General features: G+C 37.3%; 1 protein-coding gene across 6 annotated transcripts in view; it reads right to left on the bottom strand.

Moving 5' to 3' along the window:
* The window catches only part of Mvl (solute carrier family member malvolio), a 151,851-nt gene that overhangs the window by 49,816 nt on the left and 81,127 nt on the right, over positions 1-20,908 (bottom strand). For all 6 annotated transcript variants that reach the window (XM_085811319.1, XM_085811321.1, XM_085811322.1 and 3 more), the window contains one exon: positions 1,289-1,512. In XM_085811319.1, the coding sequence (XP_085667445.1) occupies positions 1,289-1,512 (224 nt within the window). The remainder of the gene's footprint in view (positions 1-1,288; positions 1,513-20,908) is intronic.

Raw genomic sequence — 20,908 nt, 5'->3', positions numbered from 1 at the left:
GTTACACATGGGGAAAAGCGCGAAAACACCCATGCAGCCAGCCCGTTTGTGGAATTCGAACCTCAGACCGAACTACTGGTGTTCAGCAACGTTGCCGCTCGGACACTGGTGGGCCCTAGACACTTTACTAAAATTATTTGGAAGTAGAAATGAAGTGACTTTTTTTTCCACTTATGCACAATGTAAAAAGGTAGGAATGAGGTGCCTTTTTTTCTCCTCCGGCATAATGGAAGGGAAAGGAAAATTGGTTGCCACATGAAAAGAAGTTCGCTAAGTGAATTATTCTTGTCGCAAACTGAAGAAATCCTGGAAGATAAATTTTCGAATTTCTCCATACATTTCGCTACAAAATTTAATATCTAGGCATAATTTGAGTCGTAGAATCGAAATATGGAAAAACATTCGTATGTTATTTCAGAAAAAGTCCAATTTTGTGTCAAAATACCTATGTTAGAACGATGCTATATATAAATCTAATACATATCCTAAGTCACGCTTTCGAGACATGAAAAATGCAAGTTGAATTTTGTCAATTGGCAAAGTAGAATGGGATATAGAACTGCCCTCCATTTTTTAACCCCCTATACTTTTTACAATTAGATATTAAACACATCTTAGGATTTATGGGATCTAGTAACTAAATATAAAGACGACTGTGATCATTTTACAATATTAATACTTGACATTAAATTTTTATTTTTGATGTAATTTGACAAAAATGGTTTAACTATATTCTTCAAAATTTAAATTAATAAAAATTGATTTAAAATCACAAACATATAAGTAAACTAAACTTGGTAGTGCAACAACCCTATTGGGCCATAGCCTGCCAGTGGCCCGAAATCTGCGCTTTCTTGACCTTGGGCCCCGGGGTGTGCCAGCATATTATGCCCTGGATAAGTGGTCAGCTTGTTGCAGGCCCCCCGGTGTTTAGTCCTTAAATGAACTTGGTACTCATTTTATCGACTCACTCAAGGGATGAAAGGCTGAGTCAACCTTGCCCGGCCAGCGGATCAAACCCTGGATCTGTGGTGCAGCTGTGCGATGCGTTAGCCACTGCGCCATTGGGCTTCACAAATATAAGCAGCTATACCTTTTACTTTGTCAAATATCTTTAAAACCTTGTTTTTCTATTATTTAGAAATCACTACAAAATTACAGTACGTGTACAGAAAACTATAGAATATAAAACATAAAAGATCAAATTATATTCACTAGGAAATATTATTGCTCTTAAAATTAATGACATATTAATAACTATATGGATAACAAATATAATGGAACATACATTCCATTTTGAAAGTCCCCCATCACACTTCTAGAAGATGTGAAAATTAAAGTAGGCAAAAGAGCAAATGGAAGTTGCATTGACATGAGGGCATTTAACAGATCATTCATCCCACTCAGATCTTGAATGTCTTTGTACACTGCAATGAAGAGGGTGGGGAAAATTGCAATTATCCGGGTCAACAAAACTCTCTTCCAACGAGACCATTTGAGATTCAGAAAACCCTAGGTGATATCAATAGAGAATTAGTAATTTCGTGTTATTAAAACTACAGTATCCTAAATACAAACTACTCTTCATTACATAACAGATGCTTAAGAAAATTAGGAAATTAATTTTGATTTATGACACACAACACTTAAATTTTAGTCACTGCATGAATTTTGTTTACATATTATATTTTGAAGTTAAATAAAATATAGATTCACTTAGCATTGAAACATAGCAGAGATCAAACTAAACACTCTGACTGCTGATAAACTTTATACCTGCTAAAGAATTTTAGCTTTAGATATGAAACAGCAAAATGCATGAGTATGCAGCAAATAAAATTTCAAATTAAATAATGCTTCAGGACATTTTTTACAGATGTCCGTATCTAGAACAGTGACAGCTATCAGTTCATTCAATCATTGTATCAGTACAGTACTGAAATATCAGAAATAATTTTCTAAAATATGTAACATTTGTAATAATGAAATAAAAATGCATATTAATTAGCATCTCTCCAAACAGTTGAAAACCCAAAGCCCATTTTCCATTAAGAATCAATAACTTCATGATCCTTAATGGAAAATTCAGTGCATGAGAGAATATTTATATTGACAAATTGATTTCCTAATTTCATTTATCAGCACAAGAAGGTATGAGAACGACTCCAAATTTATGAATCTAGAGGGGAAGAAAGAAAGGGGGAAAACAAGAGCTTTCCATACTTAAAAAAACGAAGAATTCTATATGAAGAAATAAAAACTTTTATAGAAAATGTCTTCATAAAGCTTTCATTTCCCTTTTTCACAAGAAATATTCCAGAGATAGTTTTGTTGCTTTCCTTACCAGTTCTACAATATTCTAAATTTAAAGAAATTAATTAAAGCAATGGATTGTTCTCCTGAATAGGAGTTTCATCTTTAGCAAGCTTCTGAACTGCAATTCAAGCTACAAATGACACAACACATATTCTGTGAAGATTCAAATTAGTCATTATATCAAAAATGATAACACATTGTTAGATCATGGATGACTTCCAGAAACAATGTAATAAAATGAAATGAAAGAAAATCTTCGATAGCAGCTACTTCTAGATGGCTACTCCATTGCCACACCATTTCTTCTATGGCCACTCCATATCTATCTTCTTCTATACTATTAAAATCTGTGCGCGTCTGTCTGTGTGTTTGTAACATCATCTCCTCGGGAACGGCCGGGTGCAGAACTTAGCGGAAGGTACCGTTGGATTCGGAATTCCCGTGGCTCGCCATATTGACCATCGGCATCTTCGTGCGACCTTAATTAGCCGAGATATTAATTAAAAACTGCTTTTTCCCTACGTTTCCCTACGTTTTGCACTTTCTTTCACGGGTTTTCCCTATTTTAGGGATTTGGCTGAGTGCCAAATTCGTTTTTCTGGAATATCTCGGGAACGGAGAGGAATTGGAATTCGAAACGCATATCACCGTATTCGAAAAAAATCAACAAATCCATCGATACCGGTCCCATCTTCGTACGACAAAAATTGGCAGAGTTATTAATTAAAAACTGCGAAAACTTTAATTCATTTTCCGGAGTGGCAACAGTCTCGGAATTAGCTGAGATAAAATTGCTTTTTCGGAAGCGATGGGGGGGGGAGAAACAGCTGGCATCCGCTCAAGCGTTGCGTTGCCGGAAAGGTCAAAGTTCACGGATTACCACGTGGAGAATTATTTAAAAATTAATATCTTTGCTTCTAATTAACTTATGGACTTGAAACAAGTATCAACATTTAAATTGTTGCGATATGTTTAATGATTTGCTTCCTATTTTTTTTAAGATCTATTCATTCGTGTTGTATGTTTCTGTTAATGTTCCTTTAAATATTACATTCACGGTTTATACAATTTCAATTTTGTGTGTGATAAAATAAAACAATAAATAGAAACTGTCTCTTCATTTAGTTGTTGCGAATTGATTGCAGGTTGGTTTATCCCATTGATAAGTGGATTAATCTGCAATAAATAAAAATAGCTATTCTTTTTCCAATATTTAAAATTTATTTTTGATTTTTTTTAGATTAAAAATTTTCTATGCAGATATTTAAACAAGAAGTTGAAATTACTATTTAGAATACTAGATTAAATTTTCACTAAAAATTTCTTTTCGTTCAGGGATTTAAATTGAATATGTTTTTCTTGGAGATGGTATATGAAAACTTTTCTTATTATAATTAATTATGAATTATTTATTGCATTAATGTATATATTGATACAGTTTTGTGTGTGATCATATTGAAGTTTATAAAATAAAAAGAATTTTAATAACGAATCTACTGTTTGAATAATAAATGCGAAAATTTACGCGGTTACACTTTCTACAACAGCCCATTTAGCGGCTGAACGGTAAAGTCACTGAACACTGGTAGTTAGGTCAAGTTTCAAATCCCGGCGAACGGCCTGGCTGCATGGGTGTTTTCGTGAATTTCCGGTTGTGTATATTGTATGCAGTATCTTCTGGATGCATACGTGAATAAAGCGGGCGCAGCCTGATCAAAACAGGTGAACACTGGTAGTTTGGTCCAACTTTGGAATACCGGCGAACACGGGCTGGGTGCATGAGTATTGTGATTTTCTGCATGTGTAACGTGTATGCAGTATCTTATGCATGCATATGTTAATAAAGCGGGCGCATCCCAGGTAAAATCGATGTACACTGGTAGGTCGGTCCAACTTTGGAATCCCGCTGAACGGCATACCTCCATAGATTTTTTCATGATTTTACTCATGTGTATTTTGTATGCGGTATCTCCTGTATGCATAAGCGAATAAAGCGGGCGCAGCCCGCCTAAAACCGCTGAACACTGGCAGTTCAGTCCAATTTTCGAATCCAGACGAACAGGCCGGCACCATAGGTGTTCACGTGATTTTACGCATGTGTAATGTGTATGCAGTACCTCATGGAAGCATTCATGAATAAGACAGACGCAGCCGCACAAAACCGTTGAACACTGGTAGTATGGTCAAACTTTCGAATACCAGCGAATGGGCTGCCTGTATGAATGTTTTCGTGATTTTCCGGATGTGTAACGTTTATGAAGTATCTTGTGGATGCATATGTGAATAAAGTGGGTGGAGAACACTGGTAGTTCGGATCAAATTTCTAATCCAATCGTATGGGCTGGCTCCATGGGTTTTTTCGTGATTTTGCGCATGTGTATCGAGTAAACAGTATCTTCTGAATGCATATGTAACCAAAGCGGGCGCAGCCCGAAAAAAACCGCTGAACACTGGTAGTTCGGTCCGACTTTCGAATTCCGGCGAGCGGGCTGGCTGCATGAGAGTTTTCGTGATTTTCCGCATGTGTATCGTCTATGCAGTGTCTTCAGGATGCATATGTGAATAAAGCGCGCGCAAGAAGCGCAAAACCGCTGAACACTGGTAGTTCGCTCCAAGTTTCGATCCTGGCGAACGGGTTGCCTCCATGTATGTTTTCATGATTTTCCGCATCTCTGGACAGAATGCTGGATCAAGAGTTTTCATTCCACGTGTTGAACTTTCACCTTCAGATTCAAACCTCCCCTTTCAGCTCAAGCGAAGACAGTTTCCTATCAGGCTTGCATTTTGTATGACTATTAATAAGTCACAGGGACAGACGCTTAAGAAAGTTGGAATTTATTTACCGCAACCGGTTTTCAGTCATGGAATGCTTTACGTAGCTTTTTCAAGATGTTCATCTATGAGGAATGTTTCTGTTTTAGTGAAAGACACCAAGAAGCAAGGCCGTTTGATACCTGGATGTTCTAAAGTATTCACAAGAAATATTGTTTACAGAGAGGTTCTGCAGTAAAAAAAAAAAAAAAAAAAAAAAAAATCCTCAACACTGTGAAGATGAAACATTGAGATTTTTGCACACAAATTGAAGTGAATCAAGCCAACGTAAAACAGAAAAAGTTTGAGATTTTTGGATGATTAGGATAAACTGAAGCAAGTCAAGATGAAGCTGAAACAGTTTGAGAATTATGCATTAGTCGGTTTTAGGTCTGTCATTACAAAGTAGAATTTGGAGTTGTATTATTTTTTCAATGTTGTAAATATTTTTTATAAATTTTCCTTTTCAGGTCTACATGCAACTGCGGTCATTAATTTTAAAAAGTTTTATGTATTTTCTTTTTTAGGTACTTATGAAACTGATTTCAATCACATAAAAATATTTTTTTCAGGTGTATATAGAAATGATTTGATTTAAATTAAAATGTTTTTATACGTTTCTTTTCAGATGTTCATAGGTATTTATGGAACTGATTTCAATCACATAAACATCCACACCAACTTGTAAATACTTCTTTTTCAGGTGTATATAGAAATGATTTCATTCAAATTAAAGTGTTTTTATACATTTCTTTTCAGGTGTACATAGAACATGTAAATTTTTCTTTTCAGATTACAAATTTCAAATGCTTTTTCTGATTCATTTCATGCATTTTTTTTAAAAACGCACACACGAATATATATCTATCCTAATCGTGTACGTGTGCGTATATATATAATTGCATGAATATATATATTTATATATATTGATGCAATTTTGTCTGTCATTGATGCGGATTGTAACGACAAAAAGGAAATGAATAATGTAGTTCTTGTGGATGTTTTAGTTTCATTGATTTTTTTTATTAATTACATGCCCATATGCATATCTATGTAAATAAAATGTACTCTAATAAACTTAATTTTGTTGAAAATATGTTTTTTTCTTTCAATATCCTTCAACACGAAAAAATATTTCAGTCCTTTCAGTTTCATGTTAAACAATTTTCATTGTACAGTACAAAGTCTTTAATCCATGCGTCCATAACGGCACAGCAATTACAGAACTTGAACAGCGGAACTTTGTAACTGAACAAGAAATTATGTATGTTTATAGAATTAAAGAGAAAGTATTAGCACATAAAACAAAGCAAATTAAACAACTTATATTGAAAGAAATATTTAATAAAGTAAAAAAATGAATATTAAGCATTTTTTTTTAAATTTTGATACCCTTTACATCATAATTTCTCTTTATTTCATATAAATTATGGTTTCATATTTTTAATTTCACAATTTCTGCATGCCATCTTACCAGATTTAAATTGATGATCTGTAATTCACAACAAACCCCTAAATCCGGAATCGCCAAAGTCCCGACAAGTCCGGATTACAGACTTTGTACTGTATGTATATTTTAAATAATCATAGATTTAAAATGATTCTTTTTTCCATTTAAATATAAAATATTTCACACAAACTATTTTAAACACCAGCAATGAATTGAGTGGGTGCAGCTCGCCCATTCGTAATACTTACTCGGTAGATTTTAAAAATGATTTTCTCTTATTTATTTTAAATGCAATATAAACAGGCGAAATTTGTTTCGCATGATATTTAATATACTCAAGGCATAGGCCTGTAATGAGTGTAATACGTCTTTCACAAAGTTCTGTCTCATAAACATAAGTAGATCATAGATTTAAAAATTATTTTTTGTTTTTCTTTTAAATACAAAATATTTTCGCAAATTTCACATACAAACTACTTTAGACACCACCAATGAATTGAGTGGTCGCAGCTCGCCCATCTGGCATACTTAAGTCTGTAGATTTAAAAAATTATTATCTGATTCACATAGAATTATTTTTTCAGGTGTACATGGAACCTATAATTTTTTCTTTTCAGATGCAAATACATTTTTCACTCATTGCAATCATTTTTGCACACACAAATATATATATCAAACTGCATTAATAATTTTGTGTACTGCAACTTTTCAATACTTTAATACTGCAACACCGCTTAACACTAACAGTGTGATTCTTTTGAAGTTTACCAAAAGGAATTTCAATAACAAATCTACTGTTGGAATATCGTACCCGAAAAATTTTGCGATTAGCGGCTGAGCTGTAAAATTGCCGAACACTGGTAGTTCGACTCAACTTTCGAAGATTTTAAAAATGATTTTCTCTTATTTATTTTAAATGCAATATAAACAGGCAAAATTTGTTTCGCACGATATTTAATATACTCAAGGCATAGGCCTGTAATGAGTGTAATACGTCTTTCACAAAGTTCTGTCTCATAAACATAAGTAGATCATAGATTTAAAAATTATTTTTTGTTTTTCTTTTAAATACAAAATATTTTCGCAAATTTCACATACAAACTACTTTAGACACCACCAATGAATTGAGTGGTCGCAGCTCGCCCATCTGGCATACTTAAGTCTGTAGATTTAAAAAATTATTATCTGATTCACATAGAATTATTTTTTCAGGTGTACATGGAACCTATAATTTTTTCTTTTCAGATGCAAATACATTTTTCACTCATTGCAATCATTTTTGCACACACAAATATATATATCAAACTGCATTAATAATTTTGTGTACTGCAACTTTTCAATACTTTAATACTGCAACACCGCTTAACACTAACAGTGTGATTCTTTTGAAGTTTACCAAAAGGAATTTCAATAACAAATCTACTGTTGGAATATCGTACCCGAAAAATTTTGCGATTAGCGGCTGAGCTGTAAAATTGCCGAACACTGGTAGTTCGACTCAACTTTCGAAGATTTTAAAAATGATTTTCTCTTATTTATTTTAAATGCAATATAAACAGGCGAAATTTGTTTCGCACGATATTTAATATACTCAAGGCATAGGCCTGTAATGAGTGTAATACGTCTTTCACAAAGTTCTGTCTCATAAACATAAGTAGATCATAGATTTAAAAATTATTTTTTGTTTTTCTTTTAAATACAAAATATTTTCGCAAATTTCACATACAAACTACTTTAGACACCACCAATGAATTGAGTGGTCGCAGCTCGCCCATCTGGCATACTTAAGTCTGTAGATTTAAAAAATTATTATCTGATTCACATAGAATTATTTTTTCAGGTGTACATGGAACCTATAATTTTTTCTTTTCAGATGCAAATACATTTTTCACTCATTGCAATCATTTTTGCACACACAAATATATATATCAAACTGCATTAATAATTTTGTGTACTGCAACTTTTCAATACTTTAATACTGCAACACCGCTTAACACTAACAGTGTGATTCTTTTGAAGTTTACCAAAAGGAATTTCAATAACAAATCTACTGTTGGAATATCGTACCCGAAAAATTTTGCGATTAGCGGCTGAGCTGTAAAATTGCCGAACACTGGTAGTTCGACTCAACTTTCGAAGATTTTAAAAATGATTTTCTCTTATTTATTTTAAATGCAATATAAACAGGCGAAATTTGTTTCGCACGATATTTAATATACTCAAGGCATAGGCCTGTAATGAGTGTAATACGTCTTTCACAAAGTTCTGTCTCATAAACATAAGTAGATCATAGATTTAAAAATTATTTTTTGTTTTTCTTTTAAATACAAAATATTTTCGCAAATTTCACATACAAACTACTTTAGACACCACCAATGAATTGAGTGGTCGCAGCTCGCCCATCTGGCATACTTAAGTCTGTAGATTTAAAAAATTATTATCTGATTCACATAGAATTATTTTTTCAGGTGTACATGGAACCTATAATTTTTTCTTTTCAGATGCAAATACATTTTTCACTCATTGCAATCATTTTTGCACACACAAATATATATATCAAACTGCATTAATAATTTTGTGTACTGCAACTTTTCAATACTTTAATACTGCAACACCGCTTAACACTAACAGTGTGATTCTTTTGAAGTTTACCAAAAGGAATTTCAATAACAAATCTACTGTTGGAATATCGTACCCGAAAAATTTTGCGATTAGCGGCTGAGCTGTAAAATTGCCGAACACTGGTAGTTCGACTCAACTTTCGAAGATTTTAAAAATGATTTTCTCTTATTTATTTTAAATGCAATATAAACAGGCGAAATTTGTTTCGCACGATATTTAATATACTCAAGGCATAGGCCTGTAATGAGTGTAATACGTCTTTCACAAAGTTCTGTCTCATAAACATAAGTAGATCATAGATTTAAAAATTATTTTTTGTTTTTCTTTTAAATACAAAATATTTTCGCAAATTTCACATACAAACTACTTTAGACACCACCAATGAATTGAGTGGTCGCAGCTCGCCCATCTGGCATACTTAAGTCTGTAGATTTAAAAAATTATTATCTGATTCACATAGAATTATTTTTTCAGGTGTACATGGAACCTATAATTTTTTCTTTTCAGATGCAAATACATTTTTCACTCATTGCAATCATTTTTGCACACACAAATATATATATCAAACTGCATTAATAATTTTGTGTACTGCAACTTTTCAATACTTTAATACTGCAACACCGCTTAACACTAACAGTGTGATTCTTTTGAAGTTTACCAAAAGGAATTTCAATAACAAATCTACTGTTGGAATATCGTACCCGAAAAATTTTGCGATTAGCGGCTGAGCTGTAAAATTGCCAACACTGGTAGTTCGACTCAACTTTCGAATCTTGGCGAACGGGCTAGCTGCATGGGTGTTAATTTTCACATTCAAACGCATGGTTTTCAAACCAAACATTAAATTCAGCACTAACTGCGCAAAGACACCTTTTAGTACTAACATCGGCACAATATTCTAATCATATTTCAAAACTGATTACAAGTCCTGTCTAACATTTACAACTACTGGAATATCGTTCAGTGACGTATGACCGTGTTTGTGCCATGTCCCATCGTATGAAACAGTGATGTCGATAACTGATTTATTTAAAAGCTCGACATTTCATTCTTCATGCTTCTTTCGCACTATGTTTCGAGCAATTTGAAGGATGTCATCTTGATTTTTTTTTTTCCTCTTCGTATTGAATGAATAACAACAGCCATAGAAAATATTTTCAGCAGCGTGACCTTTCCCAATTTTTAGAAATGCATTTACACGTTTTTTATTTGTATCAAAACATTTAGATTCTTTTGCACGTGGGCTAGGAAATGTTGAACGGAACACCTGTTCACACAATTTGCAAATGAGTTCGATCTTGGTTCAATAGCCAAACATTCCTTTGAAATTACATCTTGGGAATTGTAGCATTCATTACATTTAACATTTTGCAACAAAGATTACCATATTTTGCTGTTCATTAAAATATAGGAACACTTCTCACTCACATTTTGAGTAGAATTTGACGAAGATTGAACGGTTGTTTTCAACTTAAACAAAAAAAAAAAAAAGTTGGCAAAACAAGCTATTCATTTAAATTGGTGACATAAACAAAAAAAATTTTGACTACACAATGAAGCCACATGCAGATGCATACTTCCTTCAACATCAGAATACTATGATCTGATATAATAATAATATTACGTTTAACGTTTGGCAATGCTATTTTTATTGCACATTTTGTACAAAATTACCATTTGTTTATTAATTAACTTTATGATTTGAAAGCGAGCAGTGGGATCACTTCGGTATAAGGCATTTTTATCTCCATCTACTACCGAAACTGGATAACCTCAGAACCCACACTTAAAAAATGTAAACAAACATGCAGAAAACAGTTACAGTTAAGATAAAAAGGTTTGCTCGCAGTAAGAAGTATTAGTTGCGAGAATGAAAAAATCATAAAATGATACTGAGCTAATCATTTACTGCTTTTGTTAGTATCGTTGTTTAAGCAATTATTTACTCTGTTATTACACAATTAATTACTGCGTTGTCACTATTATAGTGCTGACTATTATAAGATACATAATGCTATTTAAATGCATCAATTAGTATCAAACTGGATTATCCATTAAGCAATTGCTGTTATTCAATGAGTAAGTCAAATAGTATCATTCATTAAGCACTTATTTACTTTGTTAATTAGTATTGTGCTGACTTTAATTTACTTCTCAGTGCGGTTTCAATGTCTGAATTAGTATCAATTTGCATTATTCAAATTCGTTTATAAGTGCGCCATGTCTAGCAGCATGGGTCTTTTCGTGTTTTTACGCATGTACATCGTGTATACAGTATCTTGTGGCTGCATACGTGAACCTCTGAACACTGGTAGTCCTGTCCAACTTTCGAATGCCGGCGAAATTTAATATGGGAACTCTTTTAGAAACGAACAATGGTAGTTCAAACAATGGTCCAACTTTCGAATAAAGGGCCAACGAAAGCGGCATGGGTGTTTTCGTGATTTTCCGCATGTGTTACGTGCATGCAGTATTTTCTAGATGCATAAGTGAATAAAGCGGGCTCAGCCCGCGCGAAACCGCTTAACACGGGTAGTTCATCCCAACTTTCGATTCCCGGGATACGGGCCGACTCCATGGGTGTTTGCGTGATTATACGCATGTGTATCGTGCATACGGTATGTTCTGGATGCATGCGTTAATAAAACGGGCGAAGCCCGCGCAAATCCGATGAACATTGGTAGTTCGGTCAAATTTCGAATCCCGGGGAACAGGGTGGCTGAATGGGTGTCTTCGTGATTTTCCGCATGTGTAAGGTGTGTGCAGTACCTTATGGATGCATACTGGAATATAAACCAGTTAAAATCGCTGGACACTGGTAGATCGGTTCAACTTTCGAAAACTGCGAATTTTAATATGCGAACTCTTTCAAAAAAGAACAATGAAAAGCGGGCTTCGGCCCGCTAAGCTGGCGGGCTTGCCCGCTAGTCTATACTATTAAAATCTGTGTGCCTCTGTCTGTTTGTGTGTTTGTAACATCATCTCCTCGGGAACGGCTGGGTGTAGAGCTTAGCGGAAGGTACCGTTGGATTCGGAATTCCCGTGGCTCGCCGGATTGACCATCGGCATCTTCGTGCGACTTTAATTAGCCGAGATATTAATTAAAAACTGATTTTCTCCCTACATTTCCCTACGTTTTGCACTTTCTTTCACCCGTTTTCCCTGTTTTAGGGATTTGGCCGAGTGCCAAATTCGTTTTTCTCGAATATCTGCGGAACGGCTCCGAGTTGCGATTGGAAACGCATATCCCCGTATTCGAAAAAAATCAACGAATCCATCGATACCGGTCCCATCTTCGTACGACAATAATCGGCGGAGTTATTAATTAAAAACTGCGAAAACGTTATTTCATTTTTCGAAGTGGCAACCGTGTCGGAATTAGCTGAGATAAAATTGCTTTTTCGAAAGCGCCGGGGGGATGACAATTGCTTCCGCTCGAGATTTGTGCTGGCGAAAGGTCACGTGTCAATTTCTTTTTTCTTAAATATCTATGGAACGGCGCTGAGTTGGAATTCGAGGCAGGTGTCTGCGGATTCCAAAAAATTCTACGAATCCAATGATACCATTCTCATCTTCGTAGGACGTTAATCAGCTGAGATATTAATTAAAAACTGTGAAAACGCTAATTTTCGGGCTCATTTTTCCGATTGCAACAGTTTCTTGAATCGCCGCAGATACAAATCAAGGTTATATTCTAAAGTTGAATAAAGCACGCGATTGCATGTTACCTAACTGTATTTTAAAAATATTTCGTTAATGTAGGCATTTTAAATAAACAGCTGCTTTTCACAATTTTTTTTTAATTTCAGGTTAGGATGATTGTCACGTTAATTCTTTTATTGATATTGAATAAAAGTTATTATATTACATTAAATTTAAATGATGACGTTCTTGAAGTTGTACAACTTTAATCAGCTGGGATATTAATTAAAAAATCTGAAAAAGCTATTTTTTAAAAATATGTTGTTATTTTTTTAATAATAAATTTGATTTTTTGGAATAATATACTTTTTTATGTTATTAGATACGTGCACTTAATTTAGATATTATCTTTTAATGCAAATGATATTTTAAATAAGTTCGCACCAATAAAAATTAAATTCACACTTTTTTTTTTTTTTTTTTTTTAGATTAAAGATTTTTCTTTGCTCCTTTGAGATGGTATACGGTAACTTTCGAATCCCGGTGAGCAGGCAGGCTACACTCATGTTTTTTGTGATTTTACGCATATCTGTTGTGTATGCAGTGTCTTCTGGATGCATAAATGAATAAAGCTGAACTCTGGTAGTTCGGTCCTAATTTCGAATCCCGGCGAACGGGCTGGGTCCATGGGTGTTTGCGTGATTTTACGCATGTGCCTCGTGTACGCAGCATCTTCTGGATGCATAAGTGAATAAAGCGGCCGAAATTCGCTCAAAACCTCTGATTACTGGTAGTTCGGTCCAACTTTCGAATCCAAGCGACCGTGTTGGCTCAATGTGTGTTTTCGGGATTTTTCGCATGTGTAACGTGTATGCGGTATCTTCTGCATGCATACTTGAATAAAGCGGGAGCAGCCCGCGCAAAACTCTGGTAGTTCGGTCCAACTTTCGAATTCCGGGGTACTGTACATAAAATTTGGTCGCATACGTGAATACAGCGCGCGGATACCGGGTAAAACCGCTGAACACTGGTAGTTCGGTCAAACATTCGAATCTCTGCGAGCGGGCTGGCTGCATGGGTGTTTTCCTGATTTTCCGCATGTGTATAGTGTATAAAGTGATTTCTGGATGCATATGTGATAAAAGTGGGCGCAGCCTGCTCAAAACCTCTTAACGCTGGTAGTTCGATCCAACTTTCGGTGTCGGCGAACGAGCTGGCTCCCCGGGTGTTTTCTTGCTTTAACTCATGTGTATCGTTTATGCAGTATCCTCTCCATGCTTATGTGTATAAAGCGGGCGCAGCCCGGTCCACAAAATCGCTGAACACAGGTATTTCGGTCCTACTTTCGAATTCCGGGGTACTGTATATAAAATTTGGATGCATACGTGAGTACAGCGCGCGGATACCGGGTAAAACCGCTGAACGCTGGTAGTTCGCTCAAACTTTCGAATCTCGGCGAGCGGGCTGGCTGCATGGGTGTTTTCGTGATTGTTTGCATGTGTATCGTTTATAAAGTATCTCATGGATGCATACGTGAATAAAGCGGGCACAGAATACTGGTAATGCGGTTCTGGTAATGCGGTAATTTCGAATCCCGACGAACTGGCTGGCTCCATGGGTGTTTTCGTGATTTTACGCATGTGTATAGTGTATGGAGTATCTTCTGGGTGTATATGTGAATAAAGCGGGAAGAGCCCGCGCAAAGCCACATAACACTGGTAATTCGGTCCAACTTTCGAATACCGGCGAACAGGCAGGCTCCATGTTTGTTTTCGTGATTTTACGCATGTGTATCGTTTATGCACCATCTTCAGCATGCATACGTGAATAAAGCGGGCACAGCACGCGCAAAATCGCTGAAAAATTGTATTTCGGTCCAACTTTCGAATCGGCAGCGGGCTGGCTGGAGGGGTGTTTTCGTGATTTTACGCATGTGTACGGTGTACGCAGTATCTTTTGCATGCACACGTGAACACGTTTTTGGGCGGGCTCCCGCCCAAAAGCGCTGAACACTGGTATTTCGGTCCAAATTTCGAATACCCGCGAAAGGGCTGGAAGCATGGGTGTTTTCGTGATTTTCCGCATATGTATAGTGTATGCGGTAACTTCTGGATGCATAGGTGAAAAAAGCGGGGGAAGCCCGTGGAATGCCGCTAAAAAATGGTAGTTCGGTTCAACTTTTCAATACCGGCCAAATTTTACATAGGATATCTTTTAAAAACGAACAATGATAAGCGGGCTTCAGCCCGCTCAGCTGGCGGGCTTGCCCGCTAGTCTATACTATTAAAATCTGTGCGCGTCTGTCTGTGTGTTTGTGTGTTTGTAACATCATCTTCTCCGGAACGGCTGGATGCAGAGCTTAGCGGAAGGTACCGTTGGATTCAGAATTCCCGTGGCTCGCCATATTGACCATCGGCATCTTCGTGCGACTTTAATTAGCCGAGATATTAATTAAAAACTTCTTTTTCCCTACATTTCCCTACGTTTTGTACTTTCTTTCACGGGTTTCCCCTGTTTTAGGGATTTGGCTGAGTGCCAAATTCGTTTTTCTCGAATAACTTGGGAACGGCGCCGAGTTCGAATTGGAAACGCATATCACCGGATGCCAAAAAAATCAGCGAATCCGTCGATACCGGTCTCATCTTCGTACGACAATAATCGGCGGAGTTATTAATTAAAAAGAGCGAAAACGCTATTTCATTTTTCGGAGTGGCAACAGTCTCGGAATTAGATGAGATAAAATTGCTTTTTCGAAAGCGAAGGGGGGGGGAGAAACAGCTTGCATCCGCTTAGGCAATGTGTTGGCGGAAAGGTCAAAGTTCACGGATTACCACGTGGAGAATTATTTAAAAATTAATATCTTTGCTTCTAATTAACTTACCGACTTGAAACAAGTATCAACATTTAGATTTTTGCGATTTATTTAATGTTTTGCTTCTTATTGTTTTTTTAAGATCTATTCATTCGTGTTGTATTTTTCTGTTAATGTTCCTTTAAAAATTGCATTCACATTTTACACATTTTCAATTTTGTGAGTGATAAAATATAAACACTCTCTTCATTTAGTTGTTGTTAATTGATTGTAGATTGGTTTATCCCATTGATAAGTGGTTTAAACTGCTGTCAATGACAATGGCTACTATTTTTTTTTCAATATTTAAATTTACTTTTGATTTTTTTTTTTTTAGATTAAAAATTTTTTATGCAGATATTTAAACAAGAAGTTGAAATTACTATTTAAAATACTTATTTTAATTTTGACTAAACATTTTTTTTCGTTCAGGGTTTTAAATTGAATATGTGTTTCTTGGAGATGGTATATGGAAACTTTTCTTATTATAAATAATTATGAAGTATTAATTGCATTGATATATATATTGATACAATTTTGCGTCTGATTATGTCGAAGTTTATCAAAATTTCAGTCAGGGATTTTAATATCGAATCTAATGTTTGAATAATGACCGCGAATAGTGTCTCGATTACGCTTTCTACAACGGCCCATTAACGGCTGAGCGGTAAAGTCACTGAACACTGGTCGTTCGGTCAAACTTTGGAATCCCGAAAAACAAGCTGCCTGCATGGGCGTTTTCTTTATTTTCTGTTGTATAACGCGTATGCAGTATCTTCTGCATGGATACGTGAATAAAGCGGGTGCATCCCGAGCAAAACCGCTGAACACTGGTAGTTCGGTCCAACTTTCGAATACCGGCGAGCAGGCAGGATCCATGGGTGTTTTCGTGATTTTACGTATGTGTATACTGTATGGAGTATCTTCTGGATACATATGTGAATAAAGCGGGCGCAGCCCGCGCAAAGCCGCATAACACTGATAGTTTGGTCGAACTTTCGAATACTGGCAAACGGGCTGGCTGCATGGGTGTTTTCTTTATTTTCTGCATGTCAAATGCGTATGCAGTATCTTCTGCATGCAGACGTGAATAAAGCGGACGCAGACCGCGCAAAACCGCTGAAACCTGGTAGTTCGGTCCAACATTCGAATCCCGGCAACCTGGATGACTGCATGCGTGTTTTCGTGATTTTCCGCATGTGTAACGTGTTGGCAGTATCTTGTGGATTCATACGTGAATGAAGCGGGCGCAACCCGGGTAAAATCGCTGAATACGGTAGTTCGGTCCAACCTTCGAATCCCGGCGTACTGTCTAGAAATTGCGAATGCATACGTGAACAAAGCGGGCGCAGCCAGCGCAAAACCCCTGAACAGTGGTAGTTCGGTCCAATTTTCGAATAACGACGAACGGGCTGGCTGCATGGGTACTATCGTGATTTTACGCATGTGTATTGTGTATGCAGTATCTTTTGGATGCATACGCGAATAAAGAGGGTAAAATCGCTGGACACTGGCAGTCCGGACCAACTTTCGAATTAAGGCCAACGGGCTGTCTCTATGGGTGTTTTCGTTATTTTCTGCATTTCGTGTATACAGTATATTCTGGATGCACACTTTAATAAAGCGGGCGCAGCCCGCGCAAAAGCGCTGGACACTGGTAGTTCTTTTCAACTTTCAAATCCCGGCCAGCAGGCTGGGTGCATGTGCGTTTTCGTGATTTTCGTTCTGGGTGCAGACCGCGCAATGTATCCATACGTGAATAAAGCGTGCGCAGCTCGCGCAAACCGTTTAACGCTGGTAGTTCGGTCCAACATTCGAATCCCGGCAAGCGCACTGGCTGCATGGGTGTTTTCGTGATTTTCTGCATGTGTATCGTGTATGCATTGTCTTCTGGAAGAATACGTGAATAAAGCGGGCGTAGGCATCGGAAAACAGTTAAACGCTGGTAGTTCGGCCCATCTTTCGAATACCACAAAGGCATCCAGCCCCAGAGTTAGCGGGCTTCAGCCCGCTCAGCTGGCGGGCTTGCCCGCTAGTCTATACTATTAAAATCTGTGTGCCTCTGTCTGTTTGTGTGTTTGTAACATCATCTTCTCAAGAACGGCTGGGTGTAGAGCTTAGCGGAAGGTACCGTTGAATTCAGAATGCCCGTGGCTCGCCATATTGACCATCGGCATCTTCGTGCGACTTTAATTAGCCGAGATATTAATTAAAAACTGCTTTTTCCCCTACGTTTTGCACTTTCTTTCACGGGTTTCCCCTATTTTAGGGATTTGGCCGAGTGCCAAATTCGTTTTTCTCGAATATCTGCGGAACGGCGCCGAGTTGGAATTCGAAACGCATATCTCCGGATTCGAAAAAAATCAACAAATCCATCGATACCGGTCCCATCTTCGTACGACAATAATCGGCGGAGTTATTAATTAAAAACTGCAAAACGTTATTTCATTTTTCGGAGTGGCAACCGTCTCGGAATTAGCGGAGATAAAATTGCTTTTTCGAAAGCGCCGGGGGGATGACAATTGCTTCCGCTCGAGATTTGTGCTGGCAAAAGGTCACGTGTCAATTTCTTTTTTCTTAAATTTCTATGGAACGGCGCTGAGTTGGAATTCGAGGCAGGTGTCTGCGGATTCCAAAAAATTCTACGAATCCAATGATACCATTCTCATCTTCGTAGGACGTTAATCAGCTGAGATATTAATTAAAAACTGTGAAAACGCTAATTTTCGGGCTCATTTTTCCGATTGCAACAGTTTCTTGAATCGCCGCAGATACAAATCAAGGTTATATTCTAAAGTTGAATAAAGCACGCGATTGCATGTTACCTAACTGTATTTTAAAAATATTTCGTTAATGTAGGCATTTTAAATAAACAGCTGCTTTTCACAATTTTTTTTTAATTTCAGGTTAGGATGATTGTCACGTTAATTCTTTTATTGATATTGAATAAAAGTTATTATATTACATTAAATTTAAATGATGACGTTCTTGAAGTTGTACAACTTTAATCAGCTGGGATATTAATTAAAAAATCTGAAAAAGCTATTTTTTAAAAATATGTTGTTATTTTTTTAATAATAAATTTGATTTTTTGGAATAATATACTTTTTTATGTTATTAGATACGTGCACTTAATTTAGATATTATCTTTTAATGCAAATGATATTTTAAATAAGTTCGCACCAATAAAAATTAAATTCACACTTTTTTTTTTTTTTTTTTTTAGATTAAAGATTTTTCTTTGCTCCTTTGAGATGGTATACGGTAACTTTCGAATCCCGGTGAGCAGGCAGGCTACACTCATGTTTTTTGTGATTTTACGCATATCTGTTGTGTATGCAGTGTCTTCTGGATGCATAAATGAATAAAGCTGAACTCTGGTAGTTCGGTCCTAATTTCGAATCCCGGCGAACGGGCTGGGTCCATGGGTGTTTGCGTGATTTTACGCATGTGCCTCGTGTACGCAGCATCTTCTGGATGCATAAGTGAATAAAGCGGCCGAAATTCGCTCAAAACCTCTGATTACTGGTAGTTCGGTCCAACTTTCGAATCCAAGCGACCGTGTTGGCTCAATGTGTGTTTTCGGGATTTTTCGCATGTGTAACGTGTATGCGGTATCTTCTGCATGCATACTTGAATAAAGCGGGAGCAGCCCGCGCAAAACTCTGGTAGTTCGGTCCAACTTTCGAATTCCGGGGTACTGTACATAAAATTTGGTCGCATACGTGAATACAGCGCGCGGATACCGGGTAAAACCGCTGAACACTGGTAGTTCGGTCAAACATTCGAATCTCTGCGAGCGGGCTGGCTGCATGGGTGTTTTCCTGATTTTCCGCATGTGTATAGTGTATAAAGTGATTTCTGGATGCATATGTGATAAAAGTGGGCGCAGCCTGCTCAAAACCTCTTAACGCTGGTAGTTCGATCCAACTTTCGGTGTCGGCGAACGAGCTGGCTCCCCGGGTGTTTTCTTGCTTTAACTCATGTGTATCGTTTATGCAGTATCCTCTCCATGCTTATGTGTATAAAGCGGGCGCAGCCCGGTCCACAAAATCGCTGAACACAGGTATTTCGGTCCTACTTTCGAATTCCGGGGTACTGTATATAAAATTTGGATGCATACGTGAGTACAGCGCGCGGATACCGGGTAAAACCGCTGAACGCTGGTAGTTCGCTCAAACTTTCGAATCTCGGCGAGCGGGCTGGCTGCATGGGTGTTTTCGTGATTGTTTGCATGTGTATCGTTTATAAAGTATCTCATGGATGCATACGTGAATAAAGCGGGCACAGAATACTGGTAATGCGGTTCTGGTAATGCGGTAATTTCGAATCCCGACGAACTGGCTGGCTCCATGGGTGTTTTCGTGATTTTACGCATGTGTATAGTGTATGGAGTATCTTCTGGGTGTATATGTGAATAAAGCGGGAAGAGCCCGCGCAAAGCCACATAACACTGGTAATTCGGTCCAACTTTCGAATACCGGCGAACAGGCAGGCTCCATGTTTGTTTTCGTGATTTTACGCATGTGTATCGTTTATGCACCATCTTCAGCATGCATACGTGAATAAAGCGGGCACAGCACGCGCAAAATCGCTGAAAAATTGTATTTCGGTCCAACTTTCGAATCGGCAGCGGGCTGGCTGGAGGGGTGTTTTCGTGATTTTACGCATGTGTACGGTGTACGCAGTATCTTTTGCATGCACACGTGAACACGTTTTTGGGCGGGCTCCCGCCCAAAAGCGCTGAACACTGGTATTTCGGTCCAAATTTCGAATACCCGCGAAAGGGCTGGAAGCATGGGTGTTTTCGTGATTTTCCGCATATGTATAGTGTATGCGGTAACTTCTGGATGCATAGGTGAAAAAAGCGGGGGAAGCCCGTGGAATGCCGCTAAAAAATGGTAGTTCGGTTCAACTTTTCAATACCGGCCAAATTTTACATAGGATATCTTTTAAAAACGAACAATGATAAGCGGGCTTCAGCCCGCTCAGCTGGCGGGCTTGCCCGCTAGTCTATACTATTAAAATCTGTGCGCGTCTGTCTGTGTGTTTGTGTGTTTGTAACATCATCTTCTCCGGAACGGCTGGATGCAGAGCTTAGCGGAAGGTACCGTTGGATTCAGAATTCCCGTGGCTCGCCATATTGACCATCGGCATCTTCGTGCGACTTTAATTAGCCGAGATATTAATTAAAAACTTCTTTTTCCCTACATTTC

The sequence above is a fragment of the Stegodyphus dumicola genome, chromosome 2 (genome assembly GCF_044657685.1).
Source record: "Stegodyphus dumicola isolate Sdum_Otavi_A_Nest chromosome 2, ASM4465768v1".
Taxonomy (NCBI): Eukaryota; Metazoa; Arthropoda; class Arachnida; order Araneae; family Eresidae; genus Stegodyphus; species Stegodyphus dumicola.
The sequence above is the reverse complement of the archived record's forward strand: the minus strand, read 5'-3'. Positions and strand labels throughout refer to the sequence as shown.